A 13,647-nucleotide genomic window follows, 5' to 3' on the forward strand; every position below is an offset into this window, starting at 1 on the left:
TTTAGAGCCTTAAACTGCAAGCATTTACTACTAAGAAGAATGTCCCACTGAATTCAATGGAGCTTGCTCCCAGGAATCTGTGTAAAGATTCTGCAGTCTTAAGCATTTTTATTCAGAAGTAACTCCCACTGAGTTCAATAGGGCTTACTCTCTGGGTATGTGCCTGATCATTATCAGTTTCCATTAACTATCATCTATCTATCTATCTATCTATCTGTCATAATACTTAGAATTTGTCAAATGATCTATTACTCTCTGATGAGATCTGCTTAAGGTTGAATGAAAGCCAGATACACACAGAGACAATTTTACTATTTGGAGAGACTATCTCTTCTCCAGATTACTTTTTTTCCTTCTTGCTACTTTTTATGCCCTTTGTGAACAAATGTGTTGAGAGATGTGTGTGTGTCTGTGTACGCAAACACACGTGGGGTGTGTGTGTGTGACAAACTGGGTCTTTGCCCCAGGTGACAGAAAGCCTAGTTTCGGCCCTGGCTCTTGGAATTCGCTCACCACATGCCACAGTCCCTTCTCAGCCACCCTCATCCACCCAGGCCACTCTCCTCCCGAGCCTTGCTTTGTACCCTCCTTGAGTGTTTTTGCCTTGTTGGACTGTGCCCTTGAACTCGGATAATGACTCTTGCATGCTTGGAGGATACAGAACTATGTGTGTGTATATATAATCTAGCCTACTGCACAAGGTAAGAATTTATTTTCATTGCTCTACCCACTTCTCCCTCTAGCTCTGCCCACCACTGGCATATGGCCCTTGGAAGGCTGATGAGAAGGGAATGTGGCCCTTGGGCTGAAGAAGGTTCCTCCCCCTTGTCATATGCTTTACTGAATATGAGTCACCAGCTCTGTAAGGATCTGAGACTCCCTATTCTAGCCTGACCCAGGATAACTCTGCAATCCTAACTTATGCACACATGAATTTGATTTCCATTAGGGCTTTTTTGAATTCTGTGCCCCTTTGCTATATTATGATAATAATATTTATAGCTTCATCCATGTATCTGGCATTTTATGGAGTAAAAGAAGAAGACAGGTCTCTTCCCTCAGGCACTTACAAATCTGAATGAAGACTGAAAAAGAGTTTGGATTTGATATCCCGCTTTGTCACTACCCTAGGGAGTCTCAAAGCGGCTAACACTCTCATTTCCCTTCCTTCCCCACAACAAACACTCTGTGAGGTGAGTGGGGCTGAGAGACTTCAGAGAAGTGTGACTGGCCCAAGGTCACCCAGCAGCTGCATGTGGAGGAGGGGGAAGCGAACCCGGTTCTCCAGATTACGAGTCCACTGCTCTTAACCACTACAACACACTGGCTCTCTCTCTGACTGGTGTATGTGTGTGTCTTTGGCAGCTGGAAAGGTAGGCTTTTGTAATCTTACTAATTAAGTTATTAAATGTGTATTCTGCCCTTACTCCCAAAGATCCCAGTATGGAAAAATGATAGCATAATGGCACTACTCAAATACTCTGCTACAAGCTCCTTCACAAGCTTTATTTTATTTTAGGACATTTCTACCTTGCCTTTCATGTATGCTCACGCATACCCTGCCCCCCCACCCCAAAGCAGCTTCCAGATTGAAAACACAAAAATTCAATAAGTACAATGTTGTGAAGATTAAAAAAAAATATGACTGATTGCAAGTCACCTCAAGCACTTGCTGGTAAAAAGGGGTCCAAGTGTATTAAATTTATGAGATACCCCAACTCCACTTTGAGGTGCCAGATAGATTATTATCTCTTCTGCACATTGAAAAGAGAAAGAGGATTTTTGGACAGTCAGTTTTTAGATTTTATTTTACTGGTATCTTAAATGTCTGCTTCACTTGTATGCTCCCTTGAAAAGGAAGTGAAGAACCTTCTTTAGATGGGTGAGAACCAGAACTGTGTGTTCTTCTGTGTGGAAGCGAAATGCATCCCTTAAGGTTCCCACCTGACAAAGCTTGCAGAAGAAACATGCACTGATGCTGTCAGTCAGTTCCAGAAAAAGAGTGGCACAAGTTCCCCCTCCTTTCAGGACATTCCAGAAGCTTCTGCACATGTGCAGTGTCCCTACCTCAGCCTGTGCGTGTTACTAGGCAACCCAGTTTAAAGCCAGGCCAAGGCAATCTTTGGACACCTTTTATTTTCTCTCTAGTGGGAGAATCTTTTACCTGAAAAATGGAATTATATGTTCTTTCCAGCAGAGCAGATCCACCCCCACCACCGCCTTTTAAATCCTAAGGAGAGCAAGCAGCTAAGGAACTCAGGGGTCAGTGCGTAACACAATGTTGTATGTTACAAGAGATTCGCTTTTTTGAAAAATAATTCTGTCCTCATTATAACATGGCCTATGGGTGCCAAGTGCTTGTCTGGTTATAATGAACCTTGTATTTTTAATGGGTTTTGTAATAAGGAGAGAGAGAGAGATCCAGAGGGGCGGGGGAAGAATGTGAGAGACAGGAGTGCTTAGTACTTGTTACTGGCAAAAAGGTGAGCCTAGGTGGGTATCTCAGCAAGAGCCCATTCCACTCTGAAGAGAGAAAGAAACCAACTTGAAGGCTGTCAGGTCCCATTAACATCCTCTAAAGCTCCACAGAAAGCCATATGGAGTGCTTGCAGTCAAGAGAAATTAGGGGTTCAAACCAGGTGACTTTTTTTCCCATAAAGAAGATCACTCATGGAAGCAGGTTGCACTTCCTTAATAGCTGCCATTCAGAATGCTATGGTTACCATCAGATTAAACCAACTTGGGACAAGTCCCTGATTTCTCATCAGAAAGAGGTTTTTCTTATTAAATGGAAAATTGGTGTACAATTTCCTGGTGGCTTGGCGGTGGGGAGAGAAATCCAAAGCCTGGGCAACTGATGTGCCCCAGCAATAGTAGATACTAATAATGATACAACATGGGCCTAAGGCAAGTGTGGAGAATTTTGGCCATTCAGAAGCTGCTTAATGATAATTCCCATCAGCTTTAGCAAGCATGGGTAATGGCCAAGTATTGTGGTACTTACTGTCCAGTAACATTGGGGTGGGGAACAAGGATCCTCACACCTGGTCTAAGGGCTGAGGACATAGTAAATCAGGAGAAAAGTTATCTAAAATTAAAAGTGGGATGCTTTACATAAATAACATTCTTGGGCCAGGGATGCATCAATTGTAGAGACTTGCTCTTCTGTAATTGTCTGAGCACCAAGTTCCATATAATCATCCATAGTAAAGGGAAATATGGAAGAGACACTTACCTTGCCATCATCTGTGTATACATTTTCATGATACCCCTTGACAATTGTTCGGTCAATGAAGAGGCTCCGCATCACCACTATGACTTTTAACACTTTTCCTAATGTAACCTGTCAGTGGGTGAGGGGATGTAAACGTGACAAAAAAAAAAAGACAATGGTAAGAAACACATACTCCATAATTTAAAAGACTGAAAGGCAAATGGGGGCTTTTCTATATGAGCATCAGGGAAGAACCCTTTATTGATAGTGTTTAGGTTCTGAACTATATATTATGCATGTCAAAATGGCTTTCCCATGTTGAGTTCTCCCCTCCACCCCACCAATATTTAGGGTTATCCCCAGATCCTGCCAACCTAGCAGTTCAAAAGCATGTCAAAGTGCAAGTAGATAAATAGGTACCACTCCAGTGGAAAGGTAAATGGTGTTTCTGTGTGCTGCTCTGGTTTTGCCAGAAGTGGCTTAGTCATGCTGGCCACAAGACCCGGAAAAATTGTCTGCGGACAAATGTCAGCTCCCTCGGACAGTAAAGCAAGATGAGCACCACAACCCCAGAGTCGTTTGCGACTGGACTTAACTGTCAGGGGTCCTTTACCTTTACCTTTTTAGCTCCTAACCACCACCTTGCAAGTTTTTCTGTTTCCAACAGGGAGGCTGATGACGTCCAAGCCGAGGAGGGAAAAACTTATGTCACAATTACTTTCCACATACAATCCTACCCCACTCTTGAACCTTCAGCTATGGGTTTGGATAGAGCAAATAGTATTCAGCATGGATTTATCAAAAGTATATGCTGATGTCATATTTGGGTCAGAACTGAAACAACCTCATCCTGAGCGCCAAAGTTAAAGTTGAGCTTTGGGTTACCAAAACCAGAACATCAACTAATCTGGAAAGAAAGCACTAAATCATGTCTTTTGATTTTGAAAAACACTGGCAAGTAAAGGCTGTGAAATTTCTGCATTTCACAAAATGAATAAATAAAACTAAAACAGAGCCCAAGAGAAAAGCCAAAATAGCCAGAAGCCTCTAGGCCCACCTGCTCAAGAGAGGGGGATGAGCAAGATGGAAAATGATTAAGTTGAGTGGAAGGTTTGGTGAAGAACAAGAGATATACAAAAAACCTCACTTGATAAACACAGTGATAACAGTGTGGTATTTTCTAGCACAATATAATGTGTTGAAGTTTATACTGTTTTGGAGGGTAAAAGAAGAAGCGACAGATGTAGCTGTGCAGAGAAAATAAAAGACAAGCAGATTAATTGAACCCTTCAACAGACTCTCTTTCAGGGGTATTTTGCTTGATAAAAGTGATAGCACAACCTGACCTATACTAGATATAAGGAAGGAAATAACTTTATATAATGTGCATTCATTTCTGCTGAACACTTAAGCACTATTTGTGCATTTTCTAAAGTTTTCACAACAGGCTTGTTAATATTAAAAGCTTCCAGTTCTGTGCCAATATTGTATTGACACTGGAATTCCAGCAGCTGTTATGTTGACTGGAAAAGCAGAGGCACAGCGTTTCAGCAAATGAAGGTACTTTTGGAAATGAGGAACAGTCCCGTGGGATTATAGATGCCACTTCCAAAAGGCAGGTGACAGAAGGGAGAAAACCTGAAGCTCCGACATGCAGAAATCTTGAAAGGGCTAGCATGTTGAGCAGCTGCAATTAGCTTTTCAAAAATGACTCAGGTTAGATCTGTAGTCACAACTAGGTACCAAAATAGGATTGAGGGTTCACCAGAGTTTTAAAATGGTGTTAATGGCTCACAAAAATATTGTTCCCAATGCAGAATATGGTGGTGTGCCAAATGAGCTTTTAAACTTAGCTTCTGACCTTTTTACTACATTTCCCAAATGATTCAGCAGTTGGTGGGAGGTGCTTTATCCAACGGGGAGCATCTGAGAGCAAAAGTCACCAATGATACTACACCTCTTAAAAAAGTCGTGAAGGTCATTCCACGCCAAATCACCTGGTGCCATGTACTCTCATGACTCAGATTTTCTGTAAAAAAAAATTTTATGTGTAGATACTTATGAGATAAGCTCAAAATAATATTTTAAGATTTTTTGGTCCATAATTGGGTGCAGGAGAATTTTTTGAAAATTTCGATTTTCGCGCGATTTAGGCTCTTATGTTCTTATGGTTTTTGTGCCAAGCAATGTAAACCAAGGCTCACGAGTACAGTCTGAGATCTTCTGGCAAGCTGAGGACTGAATGATGGGGACTGTAGCCCCAAATCAGTAGCATGGAAAATACTATATTGGTTCCATGGTGGAGCAGCCTTTAAGTTCTGGGTAGCACCTCCTCTTTGCTGATAATCAGAACCCCTTTCAGCAAGTAAAGCACCCATGGCAGTAGCTTCACCTCAGCTCCTAAGACTGTTTCCAGGGGTGGACCTCGGCATCTCAAATGTCAGTAGTGCCCTGTGTGACATCAAAATCTGGGGCCCCTACACATCTTGCCTTCCATTGGATGTCATAGTTGCCCGCAGCAGCATCCTAGAAACTCTGTGTCCGGTGCAACCACACTGGTACCGCTCCCCTAGATCCGCCTTTGATGTTCCCGCATGGTTTGTAGCACCACTTGAATTAAAGTGCATACAATTACGTTTTGAAGTTTACCTCATAAGGTTATTTCTTTTGTGAGTGAGAGGCCCCATTTCAACTGGGGATGAGAAGCAGTTTGGGATTTGGGCCATGGTTCTGTTGTGCCCCGACTTTGAAAATAGAGCAGCTCTGAGTCAGCAACCTTTCCTCCCTTTGGTTGGAGTGGGAATAATATGATGGTGGTGATGATGATGATGTATACCTGACCCATCTGGCAGGGTTTCCCCTGGAAAGCAGCTGGTGCTGCTCTTACTTCGCTCCACATCTTCCCTCACCTTTGGGAGAGAAGCAAAACAGCTGCTTGGCCACAAGAACCCACCCTTTGTGTCACTTGGTCTGACCCTGTTCTTCAAAGCTCAGAAGGAGAAACACATATCCAGCTGTATTCTGCAATATCCTTTCCTCACTATCTAGTTGTTTTCTAGTGTCTAATAGCCAGCAACATCTAAAATTGATAGCAGCATATAGGCTCTCTAATCCACAGCTCCCCATTGCCAGAAACACAAGCTAAGCTCCATAAAAAGCCATAAAGTGCGTGCCTCAATTTGAAGATATTCTGAAAACAGGCAGCTCCTTTCAGTGGACAGACTGTCTACTTCTTAAATTGCATTACAAAGACAACATTATTTTTTACCTTCTGAGGCAAACTTCTCCCTATTAAATTTCAACTTCTTCTGTCGATATCCTGATAGACACAGTACTTGGCTTTTTAATATTTTGCCTGTAGGATATGTGCCAGCTCGACCTTGATGTAGAAAATTTTAATTCAAATCAATACGTGAACAAGGTCACTCTAAAATTCAATTAATATGAATGGGGGAAAATGCCCCACAGTTCTTTGAGCTGAAAATGGAACAGCTGCAGGTTAAACATGCATGTAACCCTCTGTCTAATACTACTACAATCCCAGCCTGTTTTTAAACACTACAGCGCTGATTCTGACTATCAGGATGCAAAGCCTCTAGCTTTTTTAAAGGACAAAATGTGATAAAATTTGCATTATCCTTAAATCTTTACGGACAAAAAATAGTGAAAAATCCCCCAAGGTACCTTGGATTTTTAAAAAAGGCCTCTTCCTCCAATAATTAGTAATTCTATTCAACTTAATGAGTTAACAATTGCAAAATAGCTGGCATACCAAAGAGTTGAATGAAATGAAGACAGGAAATATATTTTAAACTCAAAGGCACCAGCATCAAATTTTTAAGAACCAGAATCAAATATGCGGAACTAAAAAAAGATTTTGATTCTTTGGAGTTTGCACTGCATTTCTATGCATCTGGCTGGTCAAGTATATCGGAGGATTTTAGCTCTGATAAAAAAAAAATGGTGCCCCTTAACAGCTCTTTATTAATGGTAATTAAGTAATACACCACTTATGTGCCAAAATAGCTTTATAGTTAGGAAGAAAAGTTCATGATACTGGTTTGGTTTAGCATCCATGATCTGCTCCTTTTCAAGCCATCTATGCCAGCAGTGATTGCCAAATTTTGTGGCAGTGAATCTCAAAAATTTGTTACAACATTTGTGAGGAAATACACAAATGTCTTGAACCCACCGCCCAGCAATTTTATCAAGTTCCAGCATTATGAAAATGCTTTCTACCTACTTTTCCCAATTCATGCACAATTTCATGTAGGCATGAGAGAGTATAAAAGAGAAAGAGGTCCCTCTGTCTGCACAGTGGTGATGTAGGTTTTCCAAAAACATTTATGCTGCCTTAACTTGATGGAGCTATCTTGGCATGCTTATTTGACTTATATTTACTAAACAAAATTCAAACAGTATGTCAAGTTAATTTTACATGCCATATGCTACTTATAAACCTTTTCCAATCGCTGAAATATTTGATAAGTTTGAATAAAATGCACTTGGGCAGCTTAAATGTTATATTCAAATATGTACTTGGAAACTAATTTTACTGGAATGCCTGTAAATATTGTAAAACATGGCAATTCAATAGTGTACGTATTACCATTATATTAAATTTTAAAGGGGAACTTGTGGCACTTTAACTAATATGACAATTTTTAAGAACACCTGAATGTCTTTGCATATAAATACATGTGCTTCATAAAGACATTCATCTGAAAAAGTGAACTAAACTTTTATTTTAGATTTGGCAGGCTTCATATCAATTCCAGCTGTCAAGTTTGACTATTATTTAATTATTTGTAGCCTAACAATTATTACTAATCAGTTTTATTAAAAAAAATGTATTTCTAAAAGTGGAAAGGTTCAGTAGAAAAGATAAAGGAATGGAAAACATTCCAAGCTATATCACTGATGTGCAGAGTAAATGCCACTGGAACAGTGCTCAATTTTTAAAATGTCGAACTTCTAAAGCAGTAGTTTTCAAACTGCGTTTGGGGAGATCCTGGGGAGCTTTAGAACTTATCAGAGGAAAACACAAGAACAGAAAAATAGCACTGCTGAATCAGACCAGTAGTCCGTCCTGTCCAGCATCATGTTCTCACAGTGGCCAACCAGATGCCCAATGGGAAGCTTGCAAGCAAGAAATGAGCACAACATAAATACGACAATATTTGGAATGAGTTTATACAAAATGTAGCAGGCTATTAATATTTATATATGTATTAGGATAATAATATCAAATTTATAAAATAATGTAAGGGTTAGGGTATTTTTCATATATATTCATATATGTCTTTCTACACATTTTTGTGTCTTTATATTTCGTCTCTTTTTCTTTGTATCACTTTATCCCTTTATGGCTGAAACCTTTTCAATAAAATATTGATAACAACAACAACAACAACAACAACAACAACAACAGCAGCAGGCAGGATCTGAGCACAACAACACTCTTCCTTCCTTTCCAGCTATTGGTATTCAGAAACATTACTGACTTCAACAGTGAGTGCAATGCTTAGCCATCATGGCTAGCAGCCATTGATAGGTTATGGAACAACAATGCCAGCTAAACCTTCATGAAAGACAGCTTGTCTGTACATTACTGGTCTCCGTTGTGTCATGATTCCAACTTTGAACCTCAGCCAGGACTCTGACACAGGGGAGGAGGAACCTGCTAGATCAGGAAGACCAGTGGCACAAGATGCATAGGTATTGAATCCTTGACACATAGCCTGAGTTTGTCAGTCAGGAACCCCATGAAACAGATTTCCCCAAACTGGGACACCCCCACCCAAAGGAGAACCCCATCTCCCCTTTTCACCAGAGGCCTCATGCTCCCCGGTGCATGCTCTCCTGTGAAGGCAGCACACAAGGTAGGGAGCTGACTGAGAGGTGATGGAATATCACTGATTGCTTGGATGCAGAGGAATGGTGGGAGGAACAGCAAGGCCCCCCGCCCGCCCCACATTTCCATGCCTCATTAATCAGCATAGCAACTGAAAATCATGTTGTATGTGTTTGGAACAATAACAGAGAATGGTAAAGAAAATAACTTTCTTGCTAGTTATTATCCTCTACAGTTCCCCTCAATGGCTGACCCTACACTTCCTTCCTCCTCTGCTGGTATGAATGCTACACTTTGCTTTTCATGCTCATTCTTCTCTAATGATGCCTATTTGTAAATAGCAAGATAGGATGCAATTAAGCCATTAGCGGCTAAACAAACAAACATGCTAATTAGGTTCTTTACAAGGCTTTTTTTTTTTTAATAGAGAGGCTGGAATTTACCTTTCATTAATCTGACTTAATTGCAATACCATACGCTAAAAAGTCAACATAAATTAAGGGCTTTAAACGATTTCCCCAATATTAAAGATAAGCTGGTGAATTCCTCTCCCCTGAAAATCCCTCCACCCCCAGATAACAAATGGCAGCCTCTTAATAAGGAAGGGTAAACAGCAAACAACTGTACCAAAATGAAAAGGGGACTGTTTAGCTACCATTAGTTGCATTTATGATGTAATTACCTTGCTGCGATAAAGAGGTAAGCATCTTAAAAACCTACAAATCAATTCAGTTAGCAGTAGGATATGAAGGATGCCCAACTTCTGTCACTGCATCAGTTGGATCCATGATACTCCAGAGTCCAATAAAGCCCCAAATTATCAATGCTCTATGGAGTGCCAGAAATGCCTTCAGGGCATGGATGGGGAGTTTCCAGTGCTACACTCTTCAAGAAAAGCATATCCAGGACCAGATGTTAACTGCTCTGCTGCCACTCAGTGTCACATTCCTGGTGAGGCCTCATGGAGAATTTGTTCCATGATTTTGTTCTGGGTGTATGTAAGGGAACTAAAGGGCTTTGGTTAGAGTAGATTGTACATCATAGTTGTGTCATGTGGTAGAGCATTGGCTTCACATGCAGAAGATCCCAGGTTCAATCCCTGGTATCTCTAGGAAGGGCTGGGAGAGAGTCCCTGCCTGAAATCTTGGAGACTCACAAGCTAGTCAGTGTCAGCAAGACTGAGCTAGCTGGAACAAAACCAGCTTTCCTTGTTCCAAATACCAGGCTCCTTCTCATTAGTGGAGACAGTAGTTGGAAACGACTCAAACTCCAAGATGTTTAAACACCTGGCAACTGCCATTCCTATTAGAAGGCACACTATGATATTTCCCCATTTCCCCACAAGAACTTTCTGCAAACAGGTCCTGAATCAAGACTGTAAAGCTATTTCCTAGTGGTTGAGGGACTAAATCCAGTTTGATGCCATTAATCTGTCTCTATATATGGGGGCTGTTTGGCAGTTTGTGGACTGGACAGGGGAACTCAAGACAAAGAGGATTTAAGGATGCAATTACCAATCCAGCAAGGATAGTGCAGAGGCTTCTGGCTAGTCTCCTTCTGTCTCGAAAGGCAATGGGGTGTGCCAGTGGCGTAGCGTGGGGGGTGCAGGGGGGGCCGGCCGCACCGGGCGCAACGTCTGGGGGTTAGGGGGCACAAATCCACAGGTTAGGGGGCGCAAATCCACGGGTTAGGGGCGCAAATTACTTGCCTTGCCCTGGGTGCTGACAACCCACGCTACGCCACTGGGGTGTGCCTCCAGAGGTCAAACTGCTGCGTTAGCAACAACGAAGAGACCTTCCTGTGGTGCAGGCTTGGGCAGTGTGTATGGTGGTCCTGAGATGCCCAGATGACAAGATCCCCCTCTCAGCCTTGCTGGTGTGGTCCAAAGGAAAGCAGAGCAATACATTTTGCACCAGCTTGGCTGCAGAAGTTGCTCAAAATTAGCATACAGGATGCCATCCAACAATTTTAGGGACTCCATTCCGGATTTGTGTAGAGCTTACTCCTTAGTCTTTTCTTCTCCTCAAGAAATCCCACAAGGTTTAGTATCAGGGTTTTCCTTCTCCTTTCCAGGTTGACAAGCCCCACCTGCCCCTCATTTACAGAATGTGCAGAAACCACCATCTTGACCAATGGGCCCCCATTGGTCTTGTCTGCTTAATTTGGTAGAGCCTGTCTTCACATGCAAGGAAGTTCTTAACTCATTGAGGGTTTGAGACCCATCAACTACTCTCACCTGGTTTAACCAGCCAGATGAAGCCATTCCTGGGGTGTGGCTGCTGCCACACGCCAACAGCTTCTAGGAGCCATAGGGGAGAACTGAGTGCAGGGTGGGGACCAAAGGTGGATAAACTACCTCAAAAGGAGCACATGTCCCCTACCCAAGTACTACCCCTCCCATAACAACCCATACACCCCAGAGGTCTCTGCTCCCATGAAAATGTGACCCCTAGTTGAATTATTGTGAAGGAGTTATTGGATCAGGTTCTCCAAAACATGGTTTGAATGCTCTGGAATCAGGGCTGGCACAAGGTATTCTGAAGGGCAGGAAAGCCTTTGTTCCCAGTAATAAGGGGGCAAAAAAGCACAATAATTTTTATGCTATTTGTTATGAAATTGTTTATTACATAAATGATGACATACAGTGGTACCTCGGGTTAAGTGCTTAATTTGTTCTGGAGGTCTGTACTTAACCTGACACTGTTCTTAACCTGAAGTACCACTTTAACTAATGGGGCCTCCTGCTGCTGTCGCGCCGCCAGAGCACAATTTCTGTTCTCATCCTGAAGCAAAGTTCTTAACCTGAAGCACCATTTCTGGGTTAGCGGAGTCTGTAACCTGAAGCCTATGTAACCTGAAGAGTATGTAACCCGAGGTACCACTGTACATGGAAGAAGGGTGTTTACGGTTTATAACACAGTCTGACATCTACAGTCAGTTAGCTCCTCTTCTCTGTTTTTTCTTTCTTTTCCTCATGTACTTTTGCTTTTATTTTGCAAAATAAATGCAGGAAGTCTGTAACTAATGGTCATAATTGAAACTGCCCAAAGATAATTAAGTTATTGTTAACAATCAAAATTCTACCTTATACCTTCCTGCACTGCCAAAATTTATTATTACCATATTATCTTGAGATCGATAAATGTTATATTCTGTTTAATTTAATTTGCAATGTTTTGTAAACGATTTTGTATATTTTGGATTACTAGAAAACCAATAAAATTCAAAAGAAAGGAAGAAAGGAAGGCCCCTCCACCCCCAAACACATACACAAATTCCACATACAGAAGTCAACCAGACTGCAAACAAGCTTTGGTGACAAAGAGAGGTCTGCAAGGCACACGCACAGCTCTGTCCTCCATGATCTTGGTGCCACCCTGTCTGCCAGCATCCGCTGTCTGAGGCAGCAGCTAAGGCTGCCACACCTCAAATATGCCATGTGCTCCTAAATCTCCTTCCTTTTCTCTTCATTTTTCCATAGTAGCATTTTCTTCCACCACTTTTGGCTAGTACTGCCTCCTAACCATATTGTACAAGCAGATTTCAAAACGTAGTATGGAGGGAAAGATGCTAACCATGGTTTGCCAATCTGAGCATCACAGCAAGCTAGTCTTTGTATCAAACCAAGCCCTATTCAGAGTAGACCTATTAAAATTACTGGCCGAAAATAATGCCAAATATAGGGAGTATTTTGCAGTATTCTCTTGAAAATGACTTTACTTTTTTAAAAAAAAAATGCTGGGATTGGCAGCAAGGATCCTATATGCAAAACATTGAGGGGGGGTGTCACATATTAGATAATGAAATATTAAACTATGGGAAATGGCCACTTTAGGAATCCTCTTACCTGGATTCCATGGGTTAAATATGGGCAAGAAAATTTTTTAAAATGTGAACAAGACTGGTAAAAGTTTACAGAACTCTAGAATAATGAACAAGGAACAGTGCCAGGGGTCATCTGGAGCTCTGAGGTACATTGCCAGCTATATATTGATGACACACAGCTCCACTTCTCCTGTACACTTGAAAGTATGGCAGAGGATGTGTTGGACCATTGTCTTGCCTCTGTAATGGAATGGACAAGAGCCAGTAAACTGAAGCTCAATCCAGATAAAGCTGAGGCACTGTTAGTGGGTGGTTCCCTAGACCAGATGGATGGGAGGTTGCCTACTCTTGATGGGGTTACACCCCATTCTGAAGGAGCAGGTGTGTAGCTTACAGGTACTTCTGGATCCACTGCTGTTGCTTGAGGCTCTGGTGGCCCAGCTGTGCCCCTATCTTGACAGGGATAGCCTAACTTCTGTTGTCTATGCTCTGGTGACCTCTAGGTTAGATTTCTGCAATATGTTATATGTAGGGCTGCCTCTGAAGATGGTTTGGATACTTCAGCTGGTGCAGAATTCAGCTGCCAAGTTGCTCACTGGGGCAAGACAGTTTGAGCATATAACACAATCCTGACATTGGTGCTAGTTTTGACCTATAAAGCCTTAAACAGCTCATGATTGCAATACGTCAAGGACCACCTCTTCCCATATGACCTGACTTGGACCCTGCGATCATCATGTGAGCACTTTCTTTG

At 41.8% G+C, this 13,647-nt stretch overlaps 1 protein-coding gene across 4 annotated transcripts in view; it reads right to left on the bottom strand.

Moving 5' to 3' along the window:
* Positions 1 to 13,647, bottom strand: part of MED27 (mediator complex subunit 27) — a 157,762-nt gene that overhangs the window by 30,096 nt on the left and 114,019 nt on the right. For 3 of the 4 annotated variants that reach the window (XR_014507239.1, XM_083423988.1, XM_083423987.1), the window contains exon 5: positions 3,236 to 3,343. Coding sequence is in view for 2 of the 4 variants with exons in the window: in XM_083423988.1 (XP_083280114.1) it covers positions 3,236 to 3,343 (108 nt within the window). In the remaining 2 variants the exon portion in view is untranslated. Of the gene's footprint in view, positions 1 to 28; positions 3,344 to 13,647 lie in introns of all 4 variants that reach the window. The other variant, XR_014507240.1, reaches the window with a different exon arrangement.

This window comes from Podarcis tiliguerta (assembly GCF_965153285.1).
Source record: "Podarcis tiliguerta genome assembly, chromosome: Z".
In the NCBI taxonomy this organism is placed as follows: domain Eukaryota; kingdom Metazoa; phylum Chordata; class Lepidosauria; order Squamata; family Lacertidae; genus Podarcis; species Podarcis tiliguerta.